Source organism: Centroberyx affinis, unplaced genomic scaffold (genome assembly GCF_046629955.1).
Source record: "Centroberyx affinis isolate AG114_WGS23_722 - 3 ecotype Tasmania unplaced genomic scaffold, CSIRO-AGI_Caff_v1 ptg004734l_1, whole genome shotgun sequence".
In the NCBI taxonomy this organism is placed as follows: domain Eukaryota; kingdom Metazoa; phylum Chordata; class Actinopteri; order Beryciformes; family Berycidae; genus Centroberyx; species Centroberyx affinis.
In genome coordinates, this window is record NW_027282291.1 from 449,436 (window position 1) to 477,210 (window position 27,775).

Consider the following 27,775-nt stretch of genomic DNA (forward strand, 5'->3'; position numbering starts at 1 on the left):
CAATTTGACATTCCCACACAACAGTGATGCATAATTGTGACCGCCACCTTGCACTTGATGCTTACTGTCAGACAACCCAAAAGAGGCCACACTGCATCTCAACGTTGAGAATGCACTCTGGATGTTGTCCACTGAATATATGACAATAATGGATATGCTGGAATACGTGAAATCCTCCAACTCCATGTCGGCACTTTGGAATAGCTTGTTCATTGCTATACCTTCCCATGCCCCCCAGCAATCTTGTACCTCCCGGGCCTCCCGTGTCCCCCAGGCCTCCGGTACCCCCCAGGCCTCCGGTACCTCCCAGCCCTCCCACACAACCTCTGTCCAAAGGAACATGAGTGCCACGGTGCCGTCCCGTCGCCAGAACATCCAAACAGCCCTGGCTGAAAATGTGGAGGTTCCTTCTGCCCAGGATGGAGGTGACTTTGCTCCCTCTGCAGCTGTGGCACAGGAGGCTACTGTTATGGAGCTCAGCATGAAATCCCGCTGTGTCCCGGCTCCAGCTGACCTGACCACTGAATGTTCAGCTTCTGCTTTGCAGGCTGACATTGTTGCGGTTGATGATGACTTGACCCCAAAGGTGGAAGGCCCCTCTGCACTTCCAAAAAGTGAGCATGAGGCTGCCTTGACTTCCACTGCAACAGCTGATAATGATGACATTCTGGATAAGGACTCCGGCAACTTGCCTCTTGGACAAATGGCAAAAAATGAGTGCAAGTCAGCCCTCATTGAGTTGGCAAACACACTCAGGGTTGCCATTGAGAGAGCCGAGGCCAGCATGGATTTGATGGAGACGAAGTCAGTTATGGCCTCAGAAAACTTGGCTCCAAATGATGAGGCGGCAGATGCCACTATGGACTACAATCACCTGGTTCACCCTAAGTGATGTAGTTCATACTGTGAAACCCTCCAGTGAGCTGGCTGAGTGCTCCCTGACTGTCAGTGAGGTTGTGGACGCCAAGAAGACATCAGATGTCTCCAAAGTGACATCAAGCGTGTCTGATACCCCTGACATTCCTCCAAACAACTTGGCCACAAACTGCCTGAGCAAAACCAACAACAAGGCAGTTGAGTCGGATGACAGCCAAGTGAAAAAGCCAAGGGCAAAAAAAAAAGAAGGGCATCAGAAGATTTTTCAGAGGCCTCTGTCCTGCACACCTGACATCAAACAGGATGATGACCATGCTGAAGTTTACTTTGCTTCAGACTTCGCTTGCAATGTCACTGTTCCAGCCCCCAGCCAGAAGATGAAAAAAAAGACGTACATCGAACAGGAAGAGGACGATGCTTCGGCCTTCAGTGATCAAACCCATGGCAAGAAGGCAAAAAAGAAGAAGGGTGTCAGGAGATTTTTCTGGAAATTTCTGTCCTTCATGCCTGACCCTGAACAGGAAGACCACTATGCTGAAATCACTGTTCAAGCCCACAGCCAGAGGAATTAAACAGGCATCGAACAAAGAGGATGATAACACCTACAGTGGAGATTAACATCATAGAACCAAAAAAAAATTAATTATATACACAATACTTTGTTGATTATTTCTTATTTGATATATGTATTGCTTTTTATGTTTAATTTACAACCTAGTGCACTCTGATGGATCAATGAGACATCATCTTAAAAAAGTGATTTGCATTGACCTTTACTCCAAATATAATATAATACGGAGGCTTTCGGCTCCGAGTTGAACTTTTTTCAACTCAAGCGCTTCACTCACAGTGAATCTAGAACTAGAAAAGGCCGCCCTGTGTGGCTAAAACGCATCATGTGTGATCGGGTCCTAACTCTGTGCCGCTGGGCAAGGCACTGAACCTCTGCACTGCTACAGATACACTGACCTCTTTGCACAAATGCATATGTCTAGGATGCTATGTGTGTGTATGTGCATGTGTGTCCAGAAGGGTAATGCAGAAAGACAAATTTCACAACAAATTGGCCACTAAAATTATTCTAAATCAGATTATTTGGCTGGTTTTGGCTGGGTTGTGACTGCAGGGTTGCTATTTTCTTCTTCTCTTCTCAGTAAACTGAGCTGGCGTTCGACCAGAGGGTTGTCGATTGGAAGCCCACCTGGAAAAAGTCTGGTAAAGTGAATGAATAGTGGTGGTATCTGCTAACATTACTACTAAAGTGCCCTTGAGCAAAGCATTTACATTTGGGTTTTTTTTTTACAATTAATTAAAAGCATTGGTAACACTTTATAATAACCATCATTAATAAATGGTAAATTGATAGTTAATTAAACTTTAGTTAATAGTTATTTTACTGTTAACAAACAATGAAATGATCATTAATAATGTTTACTAATTATTAGTAATGCTATAATTTATGTTACTTTAACATTCGTTTGTGTAATATAAAATCATTTGTTTATAAATTATATATTGTATCATAGCTTTTTACCCTTTTTACCGTCTCTTATCAGCTATGATACAATATATCATTTATAAACAAATGATTTTATATTACACAAACTAATGATAAAATAACATAAATTATAGCATTACTAATAATTAGTAAACATTATTAATGATCATTTCATTGTTTGTTAACAGTAAAATAACTATTAACTAAAGTTTAATTAACTATCAATTTACCATTTATTAATGATGGTTATTATAAAGTGTTACCAAAGTATTTCTCAATAGGGTTAGGGTTATTTTCTTCTTTTGGTATTATAAATAGCTTAGTATAAGAACTGTATAGATTATGTCTTTTTTTTTTTTTTACTTTTCACAAACTTTCCATCAAAAAACAGAATGTCATCTCCTCAGAAAGGTTTCAGCTTTTGACAGGAATTTTTAGCACACAGTAAATACAAAATACACAAAATGCAAACAACAATACAACAACAATACAAAATCCAATACTGTCATACAGTAATATTGATATAGTTGGCAGTTGTGTAGGTCTCCAACTGAGATGCAAATCAGCTGTGGTTGGTCTCATTTACATAACTTTAATCAACTACTATATCTACTTTTTTTTTTAGGATTTTGAATGTATTTAATATATTTCAATATAATATTTGTGATTTAGCAAATTGCTATCCACTTGAATTTTACATGTTAGGTGTTGATTGTCATGAAATGCAGTTTCATGACAATATCCCTGAAGCCTTACTGTGAGATGCCCTCTGCAGGGAGGTCGATAAAGTTGTTATGGTTATGTTATGATAGTTAGTTGTTGTGTGCACCCTACTTGCTTGCAATAATTACTGTCTGTTTGCACTTCCTATGTTGCACTTGTTATGTTTGTGCCCTATGTAAATAGTTACTTGTTTGCATGCCTGTTTGCGCTTCTTTTTTGTGTGTAGCCTAAACCAAGCATAGAATTCCAGAGGTTGTGTAGTTGTTTGCCTGTAGGCCTATAGTATGATCCCCTTTGCCAGGAAGGCAGGGATGATACAAAGATTCAAATGGATATTGCCCATAGGTGCAACTCCACATGTGATGTGAAATACTGTGATTTTGTGCTGAGGACAAAACAAGAGATGATCGTGTCTCGTTTCCCAAAATATGAAAGACTACTGAAGGAAGTTTTACCAAAAGCTAAGCAGTGTTTTCTCTGCTCACACGTTGCCGTGACCCTTAAAACTCTGGTGGTATGCAGCTCTTGTAAAAAGACGGAATTCGGAAAAACAGTTGGCTGTGTGAAGTGTAAGAACTGCTTTCATTACAGCTGTGCACAAATCAGGAGGAGGCCATAGAAATGGCACTTTCATCAGTGTATGACTTGAGTCTACTTGACCTCATTCTCCTGCTGTGTCTGTACAAAGAATCTACAGCACAAAAGACAGTCCAAACCAACATAAGTTTCAGGACAAAGAAGACAAACTAGAGAGCTATAGGAACAAATATGCATGCTGTATTGGACAATCACTGGACATTTATCATTTGCTGTTGCTGAAGAAATGTTATTAGAAACTCAGTATATAATATGAAATACTTTATTAATGCCATACAGCATTGAAATGATTTACACATTTTAGTTTGAAGAAATAAAATGATGCACATTGTGTTTTGCATTTCATAACATTGTAAAGCTTTTGGTTGTTCAAGGGTATTATAAAAGAATGACTTATTTAGGCTACATAGCCTATATCATTCAGTAGTCCATGTCTTATGACCATTTGTGAGAGGTTATTACCTTTGACCATACATTTCACTTATGACAATGTTTTTTCTCTTTTCTGGGGACAACAGTAATAAATTAGTCAGAGCACCGCACACAACTACCATGTTGTCTAAAAGGTCAACTTGGGTAAGTGGGAAAGTGGACTGCAAAATCTTGAAGTTCTTCTATCTGCTAATAACTCTCTATGTGGATTCTCACAGGAGACAGTTGTCTTGACACATCTACCTCCTGAGCAGACAGCTGGCTCTTTCAGCTGGCTCTTTCCTTTAGTAAATGTAGGCTAAATAATAACACCTGATCAAAAAGATATGAAGATGTGTGGCTATATTTTCAGCAAAGTCTCACAGTATGCAGTTGGATAAAAAAATGTTTATAGCAACTGGACTTGTATTTAGTCTTGAAGGTGTTTCGCCACTCATCCAAGAGGCTTCCTCAGTTTTAGCCTACTGAATGGTGGAGAATCAATTGACATGAAAAATCACTATAGGTCTATTATTTCCTGATATTGTATTGTGTATGTACAAATGTATTGAACTGAAAATAATTCCTTCATAAAAAAAATCCTTAACATTTCCGACAGATGGCAGCAGATATGGCAAACACCACACAGCGTGCTGTCTGCCTACAGCTCTATTCATTCTATTTCTATGTAAACAAAACGTCGGAGACAGATTTCCGTGCTCCACATAGGCAAACATACAAAGCCTAACGGGAAACGAGTTCAATTCACGGCGTCTGCAGGCCTCTTGTGTAGGGTTTGTCTACTACAAATACTACATTTCCCGGCAAGCACTGCCGCTCTATTGGAGCTGTCGCAGCTCGGGGGAACTGTGACAGCAAACCAATTGCGTTTCAGCCGGCTAGACGCAGCCAGAAAAATACAGGAAGAATCGCTGTGGCCTTCAAAATAAAACAACATTTCGGACATCTTGGGAAAATATTATTGTATTTTCATTCATTACATAATCCCTGTAAAATATATTGTTTCTTTTCAGTTTTTACCTTTTTAATACCCAAATAAATGAGTAATTAAACAGAAATAACGCTGCAACCACAGACCGGCTGCAGCCTGTGTTCGTCAATAAGGCTTTTATTTTGAAAGTAACATTCGGAAGTCTCACATTCATTCTGACTGGCTTGACGTTGGTCTGACTGCTCCTCTCCTGCCGCTCCGACAAGCCGGGGGAGAGGCGAAGGAAACGCAGGATCGCAGTGATGGAGCAATTTTAAGAGATAACATCAACCTCTCCCGTCGGAGAAATTCAAACAGAGTCATCTACATGACCGAAGAAACAAGACCGGCAACGAGAAACGCAAGAGTAACAATCATGCAGTTTAAATACAGAAGAATCTGAGCACCCCCTTCTTCTTCAAGGTTACACCGCTTGAAGACACCCCGCATCCCCTTGTCGTAGATCAGCTGGCGTACGTTGGTTGATCGTCACCTCCAGCCGGTACCGACCATGTCCGTGGAGGAGCAGCGCTACTCCGACGCAATGCTGTTGCTGGAGGCCGCGCCGGAGTGGCTGCGGGCCGAGATCGAGCGTCTTTCCCGGGAGCTGAGCGAGACCACGAACGAGAAGATCCAGGCGGCGGAGTACGGGCTGGCGGTGCTGGAGGAGAAGCAGCAGCTCAAACAGCAGTACGACGACCTGGAGATCGAGTATGAGACCGTCCGACAGGAGCTCGACCAGCTCAAAGAGGTAGGCTGGCTGCATGACAAATCACAGAACATGTCTAGAAGCAATAATATTAATAGCCTAATATAGACATAATCTGTAACCAGTTACTTTCAATGTGAATTTATTCATCAACCCTATAATAACAATAACAATATAACAACTATAATATTTCTTTAGAGACTCTGTGTGTGGTTTACAGTGACCTTGTCGTTTTTAAAAAAAAATGTTATTTGTATGCTCCTGTGGCATCACTAGAATATTCATACAAGGGCTTGCTTTTCTGTGATATTAGACTCCTTTTAAAATTTATTATAGGATTACTATAAGGGGGGGTGGGAGGGTCAATTCAACATTAATCAACCATTAAATAGCTACCTGCTCCATAAGAGCCCCACATCCTACAAGGTCAAAGCTGCAGGATAAGGAAATGATGCTGGCCTTATAGGTTACTTCAAACCCCACCACTCCGGGATTCCCCATTGCAGTGCCATATTTATTTATTTATGCAGCAGGCAGGCCTATTCTTCAAGACATCTCTCTCTGACTGTCAGCTAGTCTAGGCCTTGCTTGCATGCTTCCCTCCCCCACCTCTATCATGTCTTCATGTTGGGTTATTCATTATACTGTACGATTTGGAGCAAGATTACAGGCAATACCTTCCATATGCAGTATTTTGCTGTGCATGTTTGATATGGGAATGTATTAAAATAGGCTGTTTCTGTTTCACCCATTCAATTTCATATGAATGATTAGGCTATTCATTGTATTCTCTTGGTTTTTTGTTTTTTTCCCTACTCTTCAACTGTATTTAGAAATACTGAAATTATTACAGAATTAAGTGATGATTAGATGCTTATGTGTTAGGATCACTTTCTTTCAAAACCGACAGATATTCAGCCACATTTATGTTAATTCAAATTAAGTCAAATGAGTCTCTCAGCTCACAGGTCCTATCCTCTAAGAACAAGAATTACTAGTCTAGATAAAAAAAAAGGGGGCGGGAATTGGTTTGAATTTTGAAACTTCCCGCTTGAAAAAGTGAGGGATGAGCAACTCGCAGAGGAAACTAAACGAGTTACGACCCTTGAGGAATGGGAAGAATGTTGACGGTGACTAGAGAGACGGATAAAGGATGTGTCTGTTTTTTCTGAGCAGTGGCTTGACTCAGTCCCCACCGCTCTCTCACACTCTGGTCAGAGTTTTTCCTCTAGGGTTTGTCAGTGCCTTGTGATTTAGTTTGAAAAGAAGATGACGTTAGGAGGACGTTAGGCAGTCAGTCCCGCCAGCGGCTGTAGCTGACGAACAGTTCTTCATGGAAAAAAAGGGGGATGTCCTCTTCAGCGCAGACTTGCTTGAGCATGGTTGCTCACTTCCTCCCCTGTCGAATCCATCTCAGAGATTTTTAGGGTTCTTCCCCTGTTTCCTCCCACAAGGCCAGAGAACCAATAGCTGAGAGGGCTGACTTCATGCTAAATCCCTCCTTGCCGTGCCAGAAAGCTGTTCATCGCTCCCTTGGGTTTTTTGTTTTTCAGAGACAGAAACAGAGGCAATAAAGAAATGAGAGAGAGAGAGAGAGAGGTTTTCAGCACCCCGCTTGTCCCTTTTCGTCTCTCTGGTTGTTTTTCTATTGCTCTGCCTCACCCCTCTCTCTCCAGTAGTTGTTGTTGTACAGAGGAGGAGGTCTTGGGGCTGTCTCAGCAACTCCTGCTCTGTTTTCCCATGCATTTCTTTGGCAAGGAGGCCTAGAAGAATGACAGCAAAAAGCCCTGAATAGAGGAAACAGGCTTGGAAACGGTCTGGTAGAGTAACCATGGCAGCAAATGAGAAGGGAATAAAAAGAAGCGGGCACATTTGTGGAGATGATTTTTGTTGGTTCCTCAAAATACAGCTACTGAATTCTTAGAGAAAAAAAAGAAATGAAGTTCTCACTGTGTGTCTGATTGGGTTCCTGGATCCTGCCAGATGAGTCTTTCCGTCTCATAATGGGAGACAAACATCCATCTGTCTGGGCAATAAACTCAATTGTCCACCGAAAGCTGTGACAGAGGTTCTTTCTTATACCCAGGGGTTCGGTTATGCTGGTTGTAGATCAATTGTCAGATGGTAACCCTAAAAAGACTGGGGCTGTGTCTCTTTCTCCCTCTACCCAACTCAAACCCCAGCCCAACACACACGCAAACACACACACCACCCGTGATGCTATCTCAAGAGAAAAACAAACACACACATGACATCCTTCTGACTTCCTCCTTATTGTCTGTAGGTGAACAGTAGGTAGCCAGGTCAATCACAAGATAGGCTACTGTCAAACCAGTGGCTAAAATTAAAGCTTATCTCTGTCGTCAGTTTCCACTGGAAACGCAAACTCCCAACTCAAGACATCACTGTAGTTACATTAATCAGCATTGCTTCACAGCCATCTTTTGTTGCTCTCTTCTGTTCGACCTTTTTAAGTAGGCGAGTTAAACTGTCCAGTGCGGCTTTGTCTGCAACTGTAGTAAAAGCTGTCAGATGGTCATCTCTCTGGTCAGGTATAAATGCCATGTTGTCTTTGGTACATGGCTACTATTTACATTGATGGCAGCAATGTATGTTGTCCTTTGTCTCTCAAGAGGATGTAGACAGACTGGAATAGATTGTCTGGGAGATTTACGGAGTAGCTCAACACTGGATCGTCACACCTAAACCTCTCACTTGCAGGCTGTGCCCATGTATACACACACACACACACACACACACACACACACACAGACAAGAAAATAGCTCATAAGTGTTTGTATTGGTAGTGATTTAAAAGCCCAGATGCTACTCTTTTGTATCCAACCTTGAGGGAAATGGTCCATCAGAAATCATCATGACAGTGGGCAAACTCCAGCTGCCCTTTTAGCCAATCCTAGTCTAACCTTGGGTCAACACAGGGCACTGGTGTTCACGCTCACACATGTAAACTCACACACACACACACACACACACACACACACACACCCGTGCGCAGGAAGCAGGAAGATGGAGGAATTCTGCACACTACTGTTGCTTAGTAACGGCACAGCTCTCTGCCTAAATTTGAACAGCCGGTAGCTGCTTCCTCAGCAGGTGCTGCCTTCTGAGTGTGTTGGTGGGTGACTGCCGAGAGATTAGGGCTTACCAGCTAGCTAACAGAGAATGGTACTGAATACACATGGCAAATGCCTGGAAGCAGCTATACATAGGTTAATGATATTCATAGGATGTGCCTATCTGTTCTCTGAGCAACTAATATATTTGTATGTATAATGTAGCCTATGTATTTTTTTTATCACTTTGACATACTCCTACTTCTGGAACAGAGTCGTCGCCCCCCCCCCCTCCATATCCTCCTGCATTCCAAAGCACTCCAACCACAAGATGAGGTGTTTGTCTTTGTACTGACCTCTGTCAGCAGGGACACACTGCTATGTATATGCTGATTTGCTCCCTTCCCCTAGAGTCCCACCTCTCCCTCTCTCACCCCAGCAATGGAGAAGTAGAGCATGGAGTTCACTGTATTGGGTGACAATGACCAATCTCTCATAGCCCACAGTCAAGCAGTATGTGGCACACTGGCTTGACAGACACCAGATTGGACCGTCCATCTGATGGCACAATACAGTGAATGTGAGTCTTGGCCTCTGTGCTACATCCTGGACCATAACACCCATAATATTGTGGGTCCACTTGTGCTGTAATGCATTGCATGGTGATGACATTGCTAGTGTCTTGCTGACAGGTGAAACAGAGAAGTTGTGTAACCAATTGTGTCCTCAAAGATCTTTTATTAGGCCTTTATGATATCTAATGTCAGCTGATTCGTTCGCCATAGTAATGAATAAGCTGCTCACTTCTCAAACAGTGCTAGCTATGATAAAGCTGTGTGGACTTTCACCCAGTTATCATACAGGTTCCAGAGTACAATTATAGTCACAGTAGTTAATGACATTATACTGCACTCTGACAGTGTTTAAGAGTGGATGGTGGTGTTCCCAAATCTGTTGTTGATATTCTTAAATTAAGCCACTCACAGATGACATCATGTGCCCGGCGGCCTACCATTTCCTGCATGTAGTCAGTGTGTGTGTGTGTGTGTGTATGGAGAACTGGAGAGGCTGTGGTGCCTGTGCTTGCCTCTCTTAGGCCTGTGTGAATGTCATGAGGTAGAACAGCATGGCCACAAAGACGTCATAATCTCTCCACTGACACCAGAGCCACAGAGCATCCCTGAACCCTCGCTTTTCATGTATTTCTAGATTTCTCTTTCCTTTTTTCAGACCTACACACACACACCGAGGCAATGCTACTTTAACAAAGGCCTGGTGCTCTTTGGGTCCTTGTTGCATTGTGGTGAGTGTCAGAGACCACAGTAAAGTCATTCAGTCACACACAGACCCAGTCCCCCCCCCCCACCCCACCCCCTATCAATGTAGCAGCAGCTGTGTACTGCGGTGTGGAATTCTCCCGGACAATCAAAACCCTAAAATATTGTTAAGCTCAGTAAAACCTGGCTTCTCTGTGCTCGGCTCGCTGGCCTTTGTGTGTCTGAGCCCGGTGGGGTTAACGGGTCTTGGATGTCACAGACGAAGGTAGGGTTAAACGCTCACAGAACACAGAGTACGACAAAGGAGAGATTGAGAGGCATCCCATTGTGACTGCATTTGAAAAGATTGGTCACTTTTGTCCCTTTTGAAATGGCAAATCACTAAAGCACAAATCACAATGTCCTCAAACAAAGATATTTGGTGTGACTTTAAACCATTCTCTGTGGTTGTGGTGTTAAATGCCTTGGATGCTGATTGGATATCAGTAGAAAATAAGAGGACTCATACCCATCTGGGCCCTTATAAGGGAAAGCATAACGAGTCATAAATAAACTCAGACTCATGTCATTGGATTCCCACAATAGTAGAGCTCCTCTGTCTTTTACCAGGGCTCTTTTAATCACCAGCTGCTCATTTCACACTCGTATATTCAGTTTTCTCTGTTTCCTCGCTCACCTCAGTCATTCTTATAGAATATCACAACCTATTAGGCTAATAGCTCTGTCCACAAGATCATTGTCTGTCTAAGATCATTGTCTGTCTTATGTTACTGGGCTTTGCAAACTTTGTTCAGTTGTATGGGTTTGCTTCTGTAAACTATCTGTAACCTGGGATACACTAAACCTTTCCGCATTGTTTTGGGTATTCTGTCTGGCCCTTTTATCTATAATGTCTCTTGCCGAATGGCCACACTGCAATTAAGGGGTAATCTTTTCTAAATGGCACTAAATAAAGTCCCAAATCCCCTTCCCTCTGGGCCTAAGAGGATGAATCCCAGCCGCTACGCCGAGGGCTTACGGAGGTCTGGGAGTCTTGCCAGGCGCAGCCACGCTCAGCGGCCTCGATAGCCAGTGACAGTTGGGCCCATTTAGGGGTAATGCTGCCCTGTCGCTGTCAGGTGCCCTAGGGAACCTGCCCTGTCCTCCCTATCCTGGCCCGCTAGCCTACTACACTGATTCTCAAGCCTGGCAGTCTGTTGTATGAGCACAGTCACACCTGGCACTCTACTGTATGAGTCTTAGGATCAGTACGGATGTGCAAATCATTATTAAGACCATTCACAGGATAATTTCTAAGGGAAATTTCCAGTGCAAACTCTCTTTGAGCCTCCAAAACTGGCTGGTCCATCCTAAGGAACCACTTACATAGACTAATGTTGCCTTCTGTGTGTCACTAATACAGGGACAAGACAACCATATGGCACTGCAAAGTAATGGAAGATTCATTCCAGTTTTAGGTAAAACGGCCGCTGCTAATCCGTAATGATTTTAAAGGGCTTTTGTCCTTAACTCTAATAAACACCACTGCCACCCGTCCACAGTTCAAGTAGAGGGCTAGAGACCTTGTTTGGTCGGGATTATTAGTGGGTGGCTTTGGTTATTTATTGTGAGTGTTTCAGGTCTCAGGTTGAATGAATGGTTTGGGTTATTTGGAGTGTTTTTGGTTTCATGTGTTACAGTGGAGTGTTTGTGCAGTGTGTTTAAATGAAACACTCAAGTGTTTGTGAAGTACTGCATTAGCACTGCGCGGTGTAGGAGTGGGAGCAGCTGCATTCAGTTCTCTTAAGGTTTGGTATGTGGCTATTTTTCAGCTAATTACATGACTGTGTGGGTCCTTTATGGAGCTCACATCAGGTTTCTCCCTCCCAGCTTCCCAGAAGCAGTGGTAGCCTACTGATTGAAGAGCATAGCATTGCGACTGTTCATAGGAATACTGTATAATCCTGTTGTGTGTGCATGTGCAGGACACCTTCTGTAGCTTAGAGCTGCTGCCTCCTAGCTAAGTATGGACGACACAGGATGATGTCATGGATAAGTAAGAGGCATCCCATGCTCTGCTGATAGATCACACTGCCTAGAGCCGACCTGCATCATGTCACACTTCCCTTAACTACTCTCAGATCCCTCCGGTGCTGCTGCCTTGCTTAGTTTGATCATGGTCAAGTTCAGTGTCATGTGATGTTATTTCAGTGAGGCAGCATTCATTTATCATGATCCCATTCCTTATCAGTCCCTCAGAGTTAAGTACCCTGCCGGCATGTAGCTGTTTCATACCCATGATCCCCTACCTTCCCACTTGCCCTCGCTAGTGCAGTTTGGCCCTCAGATTACACTGCTAGTAAATTGGCTGTGTTATTAACAATGAAGGCAGATTTATATGATAAAGCTAATTTTCAGTTCTGCCTTCAGAGAGAAGAACCCAGAGTAGTATTTGTTAGTAAGAGGACTTGGCTGTAGCTACAGTATAGCTTGGTAGCTGAGATTAGTAGAGTTTAGTTTTTTCCTGATAGCAAAATTATTGTTGTTGTTTATTTCCTGGTGCAGTTAAGTGTTGGGTGTGCCAAGACATTGGACCATAAGTCTACTTGGCTCCACACTGCCCAGCCTGTGCTGAATCGCCTCACCTTAAAGGCTGTAGGCCATCTTCTCTATCCCTTAAAACTGAACAGTGGAATTTAAGACATGAAATTAAGTTAACTTCAATATTTACTTGATTTCCCTACTGTTAGGCTATACATAGTCAAATCCTAACTTTTCTTAATACTCTGTGTTTTAAATTCAAACTAGTGCTGGTGTTTAAACATTTAAGTCAAAAGTGTATGGAGAGAAGCAGTAGACTGGGGCTGGTAGCCCAGCAGGGTCATGATCCTACCAGTGTAATCTTGTTAGTGAAGACTAGGGACAGATCAGGCAGGAGTCCAGGCTAAAAGTAGAGGATGAGGTCATAGCAAAGGCTGTGTTCCTCCTACAATACAATATGGTGCAATCAGGCAATGGCCTCCTAGTGTCTGATCATCACCCTCCCTTCTCCTACACGCAGCACCCACTATAAACTACTATAAATCTCCCAACAAAGAACCCAGTGTGTATGCACGTGATTAAGCTAGATATGTGTGTGTGTGTGTGTGTGTGTGTGTGTGTGTGTGTGTGTGTGTCAGTGGTGTGAGAGACAGAGAGAAACACAATGGCTACTTATCTCTCCTCTCCTCCATCATTCTGTTGTTTCTTCAGCTGATTAAACCAGCCATTTTGTCTTCACCAAATAGTCTACTTTTTTGTATTTTTACATCATTTTTTCATCCCACTTATTTAATACTATTTATAGTGTTCTCTTAATGGCCATTGTTTCCATTGTCTTGGCTACTTGCTGAAAAATAAAGACCAGCCTATGTGTTAGGTAAGCTGGCTACTTGCTGCACAACAGTAAGACTATCTTGCTGGATACACTTCAGGTAACCCATGATACCATGTTATATATTTCCTGAGATGGGGTGCTCCATTCTCCTACTGAGCAAGTTGGGACTAGGTCTATGAACCGCCTTTCAGTTCAACTCAATTCACTTCAGTTCATTTTGGGTCAACTTTACCAGTGGACAGGAACGTCATAGGAAACTGTATCAAGTTGCTGAGACCTTATATGATCTGATGAATCAGCTAGGTGTGTGTGTTCACATGCATGCGTATAGAGAGTGGGTTTGTAAATGTATTTGTTTTGACTCCCACCTGCATTGTTCCTTTAATAGAGACTGTGGATCAAGTCTGTGGGCAATATCACATTCCTCACAAACCCACCTTATCTGTTCTGCCTCAGGCTCTGAGCAACCTGAGCTGCACCACAGTGAGACACCCTCACCAAAGACTTCAATGCCCTTACCACTCAATACTAAATACTTGTTTATGACTGATGATAAAACAGGGTGTGACAGAACTATAAGGGCTCTGCACCCTTAGCGTGACTCCACCCTCTGCTCTCTCCTCTCTGCTCCCTCAACTCTTCCATCTTCCCTCTATTGAATTGGAGTCAGAACCCCCCCGAGCCTGCATCCTGTTTACCTCTGAAGAGCCGGGGATATTTATAACAGACGGGAAGCATATGAAATATGAGTCTGCATGAGGCCGGATATGTTTGAGGGGATCAGAGGAAATGACCACATGGGGTTCATCAGTCACAAGTCACTCTTTACCCCTGTTTCTTGTGAAGTCTTAAGAATACAGATTTTTTCTTTATTTTTTTTTTATGGGAGGAATGTGCTTGCCTTCCCCGGTGTGTTGTTAATGTCCACACTAAGTATGCTGCATTTCCTGTTACTGTTCTGGCTGTAACCATGGCAACAGAGACAGGAAGTGGCAATCAATAGCCATCTGGAGTCATCTCGGTATAGATCAGTCTTTAGTGTTCTTCTGTATTCTGTATTTGTCTCAAAAGCTGTCCATCCGTTATTTATTCCGTCTCCTCCTTGTTTGCTTCGTCATCAGCAAACTTAACTAACATTGCAGCTGCTTTTGGAACAGCAGCGTGCTAAAAGTACTCCACCCTCCTTTTGCGTGTTAAATCGGGCAGAGGTGGATTGGCAAGTTTCCTCTATCAGCATTCTATAATCTCATCTAATCTTAACACACACAGGCAAGCAATCATAGACACGCAAATGTTGGTGTATCTATTAAAACAGACGTGCACAGGTACTCCATATGGAAGGATCCTTTACTTTCCTGAGCTCCTCTTCTGATATCCTGAGGGCATATTGGGGTTTGCCCCTATGGGTATTTTAATCCCTAGAGTGGAAGGGAGCATGCCCAAACGAAACAAAAGAATGGAGAAGGGGGTACATCACCCCACGCTCATTAGCATATATAGAGAGGGGGAATAAAGTTGTTTGTGGTGGCTATAAGTGGACAGATGGTGAGTGCCCCAACCCCACCCCTACACACACACACACACACACACACACACACACACACACACTCACACACAGACAACAGACAAACATCAAGGGTGTGACATGCCCCACCCATATCGGTCCTGCTGAGGGGCTCAGACAGGGGAAGAAAAGCTCAGCTATATTGCCAGAAGGTGTTCAATCCTCATGATTAATAAAATTGTTTTCATTCATTGTATTAATACTTCCTTCCTTGCTGACAACCATGTATCTCTTCATTTGAAAGCATTTGCCCATAAAAGTTATCTGTGGGTACTTAGTTCTGTCTTGGTAGCTGTGGCCCATATTTTATATTTTACTGTTTGCATTACGTTGAATATAATGGAGCATTGTGTTGAGGGTACAGTTTCGTGTGTGGAACTTGTTTCTGTGATCCGCGCTGGGGGCGTTTTGTGGTTTGTTGTAGTAGATGAAAGGAAGGGGGATGAGATATAGACAGATAACATACTCTGTTTACATGACTGCATTTTGGCACACCCCTCTCCGCTCCCTCTGTAATTCCACCAGGCCCACTCGTCTCGATTATCTCCTGACTGGCAGAGTAGCCCCTCTCATCTCATCTAAATTAATTTCACTAGAGGGCTGATTCAGGAGAGCGCCTCCTCACCCGCCTATCAGAATATTAGCAAACCCATTTCCAAAGGGTTGGCCCTTCACCCTGGGGATGCTCTTAACATTAACGCTACTGCGCAATCAGAGAACAGCGATATGTCTACACACTGATACCCCCCCACCGTCTGTGCCCCCTCCCCTCACCGCCATCCTCCTCTCCTCCACCCCTCCCCCTCCCCCAGGCTCGTAGTTTAACTAGGCTACTGGGTCTGGGTCCCCCTGTCACAGTGTGTTGTATCCTACACTCATGGAGGAGCTGGGTGTTGGACAGGAGAGACGCAGCACTCGGTCTGAAACCCTCAGGCTCGGGGGGGGGGGGCGAAAGGGAGGGATGGGAGTGGAACAAAGTAAGAGGGAGGGGAGAGAAGAAGACAGAGTTTCACAGTCGGGCAGGGGGTAGGCTATACAGCGATAACAACAGCGCACTTTGGGGTTGGAGAGGAAGGAGAGGAGGGGTTGCAATTGAATGCATGCCAGTCTCTCAGGGGTCCTTGAGAACTGGGGCTGGGAGACGGAGAAAGGGAGAGAGTGTGGATGGGAGGGGCATTGGGCAATGCCAGGGTTTCCTGTGGGAACCAGCCCACTCTCTTTTAGATGGTAGAAGAATAGAGGTTCCTCCATCAGCTGCCCTAATGAGTTTAAAGTGCTGGGACTTTAAATGGAGAACAGCCGGCAATTATTTTTTTGTACATGTCATGGCTTTATATGTAAGCTCATGCAAGAGTGGTAGGCTGTTTTCCGGCAGTTGTGTTGCATTCGCTTTAGGGCATTATGTTTTCGCTTATCTGTCATCTTTTTTTATTATTTGTATTTGAATGCCTGTTGTTAGAGATAGGCTGAAGTATTGTTGAGTGGCTCAGCATTATTTGAATGCAGAATGAAAGGGCTTATTGTTTGATGCAAACCTAAGGCAGTCATTTTTCCATTGTATTCAGATACGTAACCTACTGTTATTTCTAGACAAATGTGATCTATTATGCAGACTGTGGTGCTGAGGCTACATAGTCCCCAATTCATTCTTTACAACTGACAGGGCCTCATATGGAAGGCCTGTGCCACCCTGACCTATGATTTAACCCCACTGGTAGGGACAACTCTCACATACACACACACACATGCACACACATACAGAATTTAATCACTGCAAACGGGAAGGGAGGTCATTAGTCTCTGTCTGGCCAGGGGCGAGGGGGGGGGCTTGCCCCAGAGACCAGCGCCTGGGTTTGGGAGGGTGAGGGGAAAGATGGGAAAGGGGAGTTGGGGACAGCACCATGGAGGAGAGTGGGTCATATAGTTAGCCTAGTTTTATGACTACTGGGGAAAAGGAGACAGAAGTAGATTAGGAATGAAGAATAGTTCCATTCAAGAGGCAACAAATGAGACTACTGAGGATGAGAACCTCAAGAAGGAGGCAAATCGAAGGTCTCTGCAATCCCTCCCCCATCCTGTCCATCTCCTGATTGATTAGACATGTCTGGGCACTGAGGTATGAGTCTAGGATGATGAAGGGGAATGCATTAAGGTCTCATATACAGTGTTCATCTATTGAATGATCATTGATAAGGTTAAATGGCAGCTGGCTGATATGCTTTCCAAGGCTTTGATATGAAAAACCCTTCCACTAACCCTGACCAAATACACAAACAAATAGATTCGGGGTCTGTGGATGATCCTCCCCCTTCCTCCTTCAAACCCTGACCTTGCACTTGGTCAGGAAATGTAATCACAATCTTCTGTGTGTGCGTGTGTGTTGGCCCCAGCTGCATCCCCAGCTGCTCCCTTCCTCTGTCATTGGTGTTAGCAGTGAGAAGAGGGTGTTCAGCTGTGGAAGTCATCTGTAAACGTTCCACAGGGAACAACGTCTTTAGAGAAAAGGCCTGAAATACACAATGGAGACTCCATTCAGTTCACTGCTGTTTACCATGAAAAACAAAAAATGCTTCAAAGCAACCAAAGACCGGCACATGCTCTTTGAGCGAGCAAATCTAGAGTCGGACCATGGAGGCACAGGGCATGGATGAGGACTATTGCCAGAGAAAGAGGGAGGAGAGCAAGCTGTGTTAGGGCTGAGCTCTGAAACAGCCATCTGTGTCAGTGGCACCCTCCTGCCCTGCTCTACTGACCGCATCTCGCTCTGTCACTGTAATTGGCATGGTAACCATAACGACGGCTGTTCCCCTGGGGTGCCGGCGCGTGGACCTGGGAGATTTCATCCAGACGCTGAGTGTTAGGGAGAAAAGCGGACCGACAGGCTGACTGCGGGCAGGCAGCAGATAAGGCTTTCTTTGCATTGCAAATGACTGAGGTCCTGTATGCCCAAAGCTGGTATGGAGCGTTGCTGTGATATGAGTGATGATAAAGAGCCCCGACTCCAGAGCCAGACGGCGATATGGTGGTGCAGTGTATCAAACCTATTGAGTCTGCGCTCTCCCCAGAGACGCTGGCTTTTTCCTCCATTCAGTGGCAGATTTAGCAGCTGAACAATACAAGGGATAAACAACCACCATAAACAGATGCTTCCTTATTATTTAATTGACTACTACCATACTAAAAAACAAAAGTATGGTTTAAAAACCTGCAGTTTTTTTTAACTTGGTATAGAAGATCTCCCTTCAGTAAAAAAAATTAATTCAAGACAAATTTCAGGAAACACTTAACCCCACAGAGATCTGCTATTTCTGTAAATATTAAAAGTGGTGGGGCGCCCTGGTGGCTCACCATGCTGCATGTCCTCCCCTCACTCTCTCTCCCATACCTTCCTGTCTCTCTCTCACTGTAACTGCCTAATAAAGCATAAAATGCCAAAAATAAATCTTTAAAAAAAAAAAAAGTGGAACTTGGTTTGTTTTTAGGCTTAGCTTGCATTTCACTTGTCAGTGGAATGAAAATGGCCCTCTGTCATTACAGTAACCATTCCATCTTATACACCCATGGATAACATTGTAGGCTGTAAAAACAATGTGCATGCAGATGCTGTTACTTTACTGCACTGCCAGGGCCATAATGACTGTTTTACCCCATAATAACACAGGAGGCAGGCCATGAATGCCTACAGCGCAGAGCCTTCAGGCTGAAACAGACACCGTAATGGCAGTGGAGGGCTCTGTCGTCCTCCCATTGCAGGTGTTTCACCTTCATAAAGCAAATGTATTTTGTCATTGTCGACGCATGGTGAATATAGAACAGCAGTATGGGTTTGAACATGAGGTCTAATATGACCAAAGACTGACTTCACACAGAATCCCTAATGCTGACTATCAAGATTAGTGGCCTGTGTGGAGTCTGAATAAAATATGAAATCTAGTTGATGGTAGTCTCCAGCCAGATCTGATGAAAGCACTAACCAGCGCTTAATCATTACAGCCTGATGTTAGCAGAGAGAATCAGTGTTGAGATTATGTATCACTGAGATCCTGTAGCCCAATTAGGCTATTCTGATGTTTCTTATGGTTGAGGATGACTTTTTCAGTCAGGCGTGTAAAGGGCCTCCTGAGTCTGATTAGCACAGCGTGCTTGCACAGAGATTTGAGTGTGTGCGTGCACGTGCGCGAGAGTGCATGTGTCTGCCTTCTCCCAGTGGTTCCATTCCCTCTGGCGTTGTCTCTCTCTCTCTCTTTCTCTCTCTCCTGCCCTGCCACTCAGGAGATGCACAATCTGGCAAAGCTTGGCGGTTGTTTTTGGGAGGTTCAGGCCCTTGCAGTCCCATGCTGAGAATACAGCATTCTCAAGTCAGTCTACTTGAGGCGGAATCATTTCTTTTCGAGGAAATGTGTTTCTCGTAATCTTGTGTGCGGGTATGCTTCTCTAACCTCTCCTTTCTTATATTCGCCGTGGTGTATTCCTCGCCTTCGGCATGCAGTGCATTGCTTATATGTGTTTTGAGTTGCATGCGGTGTTTTTGGAACCCCGAGGAGACCTGAGGCTGTGAACACTTTGCTCTCGCTTCTTTATCTCAGAAGGGAGAGCAAGCCTCAACATGGCTGGAGTACCAGGTGCTGCAGTATGGCTGACTGCAGGGCACACTGGGAAAATTGGAAATGGGGTGTGTGTGTGTGCGTGTGGGTGTGTGGGTGTTGAGGGAGTGTGTGAAATTGCCCAGACCTGTGTGTGAATAATAGCACAACGGCACAGTGCTATGCAGTGAATCAATGTGGCTTTGTGCCAGACAACGGCTAATGTCTCTGCCTCCCTCGTTCGCATTTCTCTCCCCTCTTTTTCACTCTTACTCTCGAAAGTAGATCTAATTTTTAAATTGGACAATTTCTTCCGCATAGTCTAGAATTACTCCTCTGAAGGAAAATAACTGGATTTTGCCCATTTGCGTGAAGAAAATCCCTGCTTTTATGGGCCCAAATGTAGAGTTGGTGATGTGGTGAGAAAGTGGAGTCAGTCTTGTTCCGTAGAGGGAGAGGAGGAGGATTTGAACCAGTGGAGAGTGAATCAGCATCTCAGTGGATTTGTCAGGAGCATGAAAATGATTCTCACTCTTTTCCACCCCCGCCACATCCCCCTATGAAGAGTAAAGAGTGTGAAGTGATGATTGGCTTCTCTGTTACTCATTGACGCAAGTGTCATTGGCTTTGACATACCATGGACTAATCAGTCACAGTGCTCCCAGAGTAAATGAGTTGCTAAACCAAATAAACAGATACTGACACGTGAGACGGTCTGCATTCCTCACGAAACCATACTATTTAGCATGTTGATGCAGAAATAACATGGTGAGCTCTCTTGTCCCACAAAAATAAATGACCTCAGATGTTATAGTGGGCGAGCCTGCAGTGCTAGGTCAGTGTGTGTGTTTGCAGAAAACCTGGCTTTCCCCGATGACTTTCAACCTCAAGCCCCAGTGAGATGTGTATTGTGAGCATTTGATAGGCGGCAGCTAAATATAGAATCAACACACACTTCGAAGCAGCCTGCATGTCGGCCGCTGCCTGCGCAGTGGCCTGTGAATGGAGATGGAGAGAGAGAGACAGAAAGAGGGAGAGAGAGAGGATATTTCTGTTTATCATTGCAGACCGCCGCGCCATGTGAGTCGTGATTCACGAGGCAGGAAAACCCATTCAGTGCTTTTTTTTTTTTCCCTCCTGCTCCACCTCTCTTCCTCCGCAGTCCTTTACAATGGCAATGCTAACACTGACCGGCCTTCAGTGCTGCTGAAACACTGCTTTGGCATGCAGGGTCAACTGACAGATCACTGTAGCGCTCTGTCAGACTCCCTGTATGAATAACTAAACTGACCTAGCAGACATAACACTATATTGTTCAACTATCCATGACAGGCCCTCTTTCTCATAAGACAAAAATGCCACTGTAGAGCATGAGATGGGAATTTTCAGTTCAACTTCAGCCCATCTTCTGCCCACTGTGGTCCAAAAGTCTTGCCACGTGCGCTCTCATATCACGTTTCTAGCGCTGCATTTAGTGGGCGTGTTGTTTTGCTCTGTAAGCATGTCCTGTTATGCCCTATCTGGCATCACCAAGTGAGAATAGCATGACAGCATTTTAGCCTCAAAATCAACGTTTCGATCAGCGATCGCATCATACTGTCTTGGTTCTGCATTCTATGTTGAGAGTTTAAAGTTTTTTTCCACACTGTACGGTTGTGAGTTTATTTTCTGTGGTTGTGCCAAGTAAATTCTCGCTATATGAGATTTTTCTCAACTTCTCTCCCCTGTTTTTCCCTCTTATTTTCTCTCACTTCTCTCTCTAACTGAAAAATTCACCATCAGTTTTTATAGGTCTAGAATTCGGTGAAAATTTTTGCTTTCCTCTAGGAGATTTGTTGTAATCTATCACCAGCTTTGTGTGTTTGTGTGTGTGTCGGCCCTCTGCACATTACCTTTCATGTTCTGTGGTAAGTAGCAGTGGTGTGATAACCAACAGAAGATAATAAGGATGGTCATAAAGGGGTCAGTGGGTCCCTGAGACTTATAAACAAGCCAAGGATAACCTTTCTGTCTTCAAAACAAGTTCAGTTCAACTGACACCAGTTAGTTGACAGCTCCAGGGTGTCAGTCAGACATCAGTCTATCTGGTGTGTGATGACATGAATAGAAGGTGCAGCTCGTTTCAGTCTGGCTCCACAACAAAGAAGCTGTCTGACAAAGAAGCTGTCTGACTCTTCTCTCTGTCTTACCTTCTTTCTGTTTCTACCTGTCTGCCTCTCCTTTCGTTCCCTGGTTGTGAAGGAGAACCAGGCTGTCAGACCACAAGGGGCTAAAAGGAGAGTTTAACAATCAGATCATTATAGCAGGGCAAGAGATAGACAAATCTGATCCAAATCCATAAGAGATTGATCCAGCTGCAATGGTCTCTAATGGGGTTTAGGTCCTAAGGCAATGTTTCTAAAAAAATAAATAAAAAAAACTCACAATATTGATTTAAATACTCCTGGCCTGTCTCAGAATACAGCCATGTGCACAGATCAAGAGTGGGGGGGTGGAGGGAGATAACTTGAATGTGTTCACAAGGACCTGCAGTAGGCTGATCTCTGGAGACATCTCCACCAGCTCACTCTTCTCAATCCATAGTACAAAAACACGGTTCACTCCCAGCAGAACAGCAACCGAAAATAGAATTCAAGGTTTGGTTTACTTTAGTTCCACAGGGCCTCTGAGAGGGGCGATATTGATCTATTTGTTACCTGTCAGAGACCAAAAGCCCATCTCCCCTCTGCTCTCACCTCACTGGATTACAGAAGGTAGGCGTGGATGGGAGGATTTTCAGCAGAGACAACCACAGTGAACTCTCTAACCGACATGCCCCCTGCTTTGACCTCCTATACCATGTAAGCTGTTGAACATTATCACCAAGGCTGTAGCCTTCAGAATCTGGTATTTAGCGTTTCCCCTCTATTCCTGAGCAGGGGATCACAGAGCAGAACGGTCTGATTGACCGTTGAGTCCTGATTGTTGCTTCCGTCTAATCAGTGAACTTTGAACCTGCTCCTACTGTCTCTTTTGTCAGATTACAGGACACAGCAATGATCACGTCGTGTTCCAACATGCTTTGAATCAAAGGACTGCCTGTCAAAGAACACTCTGTTGTAGCAACATGTGCTTTGTTGAAAGATAAACCTATATTGTCTTTACTAAGCTTTGATAGGGGATTGAGCTATATACCCAGGGTGTAAAATTAAACCTTATTACCAGAGAAACCAGTGTTTTGATACAGGCTCTGCCTAAAACTAAAAACACAGGCTTAGCGACGTGATACTTCCTTCCATCTATGTCATTCATTCACCCACACAATAATTTTTACATATACAATATGACTTCAGCAACCTTTGAAGATTTTCATGTGTTAATCATATGACTGGGGTAGTCAGATCCTCAGTGTTGGTATGAGCAATAGATGGGGAAGTAATGAGATGATAGCGACTGAGAGAAAAGAGAAGTAGCCTAAACTGAGAGAAAGATCAGAGGTGACTGCTTGGCTTTATTAACCCCTCAGTTAATCACATGATGCTGTTGATGCAGTGATTATGGACTTTGCTCTCTGCATGGGGGCCTATAAGGATCAGAGCCCAGCAGGGTGTCTGGCTAACCTCAGCCCATAATGTATGCAATCATCTGGAATCAGACATTGGGTTCTACAGAGAGTCAAATCTCTTTAACTATACTGACTTTCTTCATAGTGTGCCATATACCATTATAGTTTGTCTTCTGAAAGGAAATCTAGTCTGGACAGTGTGCTCCAGACTAAAGACCATGCAACACGATATACTGTGTACAGTATAGAAGGCCTTCTGCCTTTGATTAGCCTGACAACAGGTTGATAATCCACGCTGACATCCGCAGTGTGAAAAACTGCAACATATGGCAAGATGAAGATGAATTATGGATTGGGTGGGCAGCTCACTGGGATTACAGGCTTGGTCGCGTGCGCCGCTGTTATACCCTCCCCTAAAAGTAGCCTAAACCCACGCTTGGGGGACTGAGATTAAAGGGCTTGGGTCAGTGGGTTTTGGCTGGGGGGCTCCTCGTTTGAAGGACAGGCCTCCTAGATTAGATTGATTGGTTTCCCCTTGATACCCACCATGCACCAAGATTATAATGATGGGATTCCCCTACTTCTGATTGGGTTAATCCAGTCTCTTCATGAAATTTAATCAAATACAGTCTCAGGCTGATTGATGGGGTGAGTTTTGGATGGAGGGGGATATATTTTGGGGGCGTAGGGTATGAGGACATTTTGCATTTTAGGCATTTAGACACTCTTCTCTAGAGTGATTTACACTGACTGTTGATTGACAGACATAGTGACTGTTGCTGGGATCGAATGTGACCTTTTGGTTGTAAGATTGTTTCTTATAAGATTGTTTGACTACCAGCATAGATAAGTTATATTTTCTCTTCTTTCAGGATTTGTACTTGTTCAGTACATTTCCATACTTTATACAGTCAGTCAGCGTTCCACTAAAAGTGTATAGGCTCTGTCAGTATTTGATCTGACTGGGGAAAAAAGTTGGCCATTATCAGTCCATCCATAGAGAGACATGTTGAAGGAGTTTTCACATGATTTATGTCTGCTTTGACATTCTTTAGTACATAAGAATTGACAGGTATGCACAACAACATGGCTGTTTATAAAGTGGTTTGCCCATAGAGGGATTCCACACTGATGAGGTTCCAAAGTTGCAACCATTTCAGGCACGTTGTTGTTTCTACTGTTTCCACTGTCTTTATCTTCTCAATAATGCTATCTCCCTGCCTGAGGCGATCATCTTTCCTGGAACAGAGACTAAACTATCCACCATGCACGAGACATGATGTCATGCATTTCTCTAACCCATTAAACTAGTTCTGCACGTTCACATATTCATTTATCTTACTAAGTCCTGCAAGTAGGTCAGTTCCACTAATACAAATTTGCAGATTTTCCTTTCTCTAAAGGAATTACTGGGATTAATGCGATACATCGTCGGACGGGGAAAATCCAGTCACGTGTATATGTGAGGGGGGGTAGCAGGTCAGAGATAGGAGAGAGTGCAGAACAGCTCTAAACAAGGTCAGATTCAGTGCCTCAGGTGATTTCAGACTAGCGCCTGCACACAGGCTGTGAGACAAGATGAGAATCTGAATTTCTATCGGATCACTGGTGGCTACAGGATTGGAAACGAAATCTGTAATCGGGGGATGATTATTCTGAGAAGGGAGAGGGTAGCCTAACCTAGATTCTGCTGCAGTGAAGGTCTCTCTCTCTGTCTCTCTCTCTCACTCTCTCACTCTCTCTCTCTCTCTCTGTATCTCTCTCTCTGTAGGCTATATCATCTCTCTGTCTGTCTATCTCCCCGTATCTCATCTCTCTGTCTGTCTATCTCTCTGTATCTCATCTCTCTGTCTGTCTCTAGCTCTCTCATTCTCTCTCTCTCTCTCTCTCTCTCTCTCTCTCTCTCTCTCTCTTCTCTCTCTCTCTCTCTCTCTCTCCCTCTCTCTCCTTTCACATTTTGTTGTCTCTGCCTTGTGGGCCATTAACAAATTAAGGTCAAAGTTAAGGGAGCACCATTAATAGTGAAACAGGCCCCCACAGTGCACAGAGAAAATACATTACTGTTCACAGCACTTTCAACACAGAGACTATCCCTCTACAGACGGCAGAAGCCTTATCCTATCCCCCATAGTTATTTAATCTTCATAAACTTCATCCCCTTCTCTCAATCTGTGAAAATCAAATATCTGCTGACCTTCCTGCAGCATTAAGAGCATTAGAATACCGGCTTCTCATGATCACCCAGACATGAGTCCATTTGTTCTACTTTTCCTGTTCAGTTTGCCCATCTGTGGAGTCACTGCAGAGCACGTGCAGTGGAGGCCAGCGTCCTGCGGGTAGGGGAGGGAGAGGCGGGGGAAGAGAGGGGAAGATGGGATGATGCAGGCCAGATGGAGGCTAACTGATTATCTCTCTGGGTAGACGGCATTATTTTAGGAAGGGGTTTTTAATGTGGCTCTGCCCTCCTTTCTCTTTTTGCCTGATTGGCTCCAGTGAGTCCCCAGCTGAACCACTGCAGTAAAGAGCAGTCTCATTTTACAATGACTGAAATTCAAAGCAAAGTTTTGTCAATTGCAATCCAGATAAAATCCAGATATTTAAAAATGTAAACTTTATCAACTGTCACCCTTATCTGCCATTAACCAGTTAACTAGTCATTGCCTTATTCACATATTATAAGTGATTTGGAAATAGTTTGGCCAACAAATAGGTTTTGAATTCTATCTAACTGAAACATTTCTGTGTGCAATTCACTCATATTTCTTAACTTACCTCATAGCGTTTAACCGACAGCACTTTTCCTCCATCCCTGTTTCTCCAGGCCTTTGGACAAGCCTACTCCAACCACAGGAAGGTGGCAGCGGATGGGGAGAGCCGTGAGGAGTCTCTGATCCAGGAGTCGGCCTGTAAGGAGGCGTACTACGAGCAGAGGGTCCTGGAGCTGCAGACCGAGCTCCGCCAGACACGCAACATCCTCACCAACACCCAGTCTGAGAACGAACGCCTGTCCACCATCGCCCAGGAGATGAGAGAGGTAAGAGAGGGAGATGCAGAACCAGAATTATAATTATTATATAATTTCAATACCAGGAAGAAATCCTGGTATTGAAAGAGTTTGCTATTTAATCTGGTCACTATGGACAGCTGGAGATGTGCAAAAGATACAATTAGTGTTATCCTCTCTGGATGAAATCTGGTGGACCAACCAGATTATATATTTGAACTTCAGGTTTCGGTTGGTCAGATGTTATGATATGTGATTCTGTTAAACACATGATTTGCTCTCATATTCACACACATTCTGTTCCATCCTGCACTATGCATTCTAGTCTATAGATTCTACAATCTCACCAATTTAATTCTGACTTCTCTGTACTGACACTGACATGCTTAAACATAAAACTAGCAAATATTCAACAGTTGCAATAAAATGCAAAAATCACTGAGCAAAGGACCGATCTGCTGCAGGCATGCCAAGACAAGCCTAATCACACCCTGATGATTTTGGAGCTTGTGGTGAGCTGGCAGAGACCCGGCTGATTGAAGGAGCTTCTTGCCTCCCAGCCTGATGTGGTGTCCTCCACCCCTGGCCTCCAGGGTGGAGTTATGATTACAGACTGAGAGGCACTGAGGCCATGGGAACCACTTCTCTCTTGTTGTTTAAGTTTGAACTGCTCAAAGAGAAGGCATGATCCTACATGAGTTAATAATAACTTAAATTTCATTACACATTGAATTCAATAAACAACCATGTTTGTCACTGACTGCAGCAGCTCAACATTCTGCAAACTACCACACCTTTGCATGAGAATGGTGCTGGCAGCCTTGGCAGCCTGTTGGCCACCTTTTCACATCAGATCAGCAGTCCTCATCAGCCTGGGCGGTCCAGTTGTGCCACCTATCCACGTAGAGCGAGATAAAAGCCTGGGAAATTCTTGTTTACCCAAAAGCTTTTAGCTCTAGCATCACCGAAGAATTTGCCTAAATCAACACACTACCCCTCACACACTCCAGCAGACATATTTATTTTCTCTCTCAGACTTCCCCACCTATCATAACAGAAACCTTTATTGTCTGTGTCCCACTTTAGACAATGTCGGACCTTTTCACTACTCTGCCATTCTCATTCAAGGCCAATTGACCTCATTAGAAGAGAGTTAGAGTACAGTGCAGTGCAGTGTGTGGGTTGTGCATTTTGTGTGTCTGTGTCTATGGCCTTGTATGTATTTGTGCGCACACGTTTGTGCATGTGTGTGATGGGGCTGGCGATGAGGAGGTTGAATTAACAAGAGGGGGCTGTGGGGTGAAATCCCCCTGAGAGGAGGTAGGGAGCTTTGAGGAAGCCTGTTTGACACAAAGACAGAGAGACATAAAGTGGAGAGGAGAGAGATGAACAGAGATTGAGAGGAGGAGAGAGGGGGCCTCTCACCGTTTGATGGGCTTTTTTGATGCAAAGGTCCATGCTCCCTTGACAGGCCAAGTAAAGGGTAGAATAATAAGAGGTTTTGAAGCACAAACTACTCAGTGGGGGGAAGGAAAGTTTGACTGTATTAGAAGGGAAGGAACAGAACAC

The 27,775-nt window shown here is 44.0% G+C and overlaps 1 protein-coding gene across 7 annotated transcripts in view; it reads left to right on the forward strand.

Moving 5' to 3' along the window:
* Positions 1-5,329: 5,329 nt before the first annotated feature.
* The window catches only part of LOC139665885 (protein bicaudal D homolog 2), a 45,595-nt gene continuing 23,149 nt past the window's right edge, over positions 5,330-27,775 (forward strand). For all 7 annotated transcript variants that reach the window (XM_071544905.1, XM_071544901.1, XM_071544903.1 and 4 more), the window contains exons 1-2: positions 5,330-5,847; positions 26,024-26,236. In XM_071544905.1, the coding sequence (XP_071401006.1) occupies positions 5,608-5,847; positions 26,024-26,236 (453 nt within the window). In that variant the 5' untranslated portion in view covers positions 5,330-5,607. The remainder of the gene's footprint in view (positions 5,848-26,023; positions 26,237-27,775) is intronic.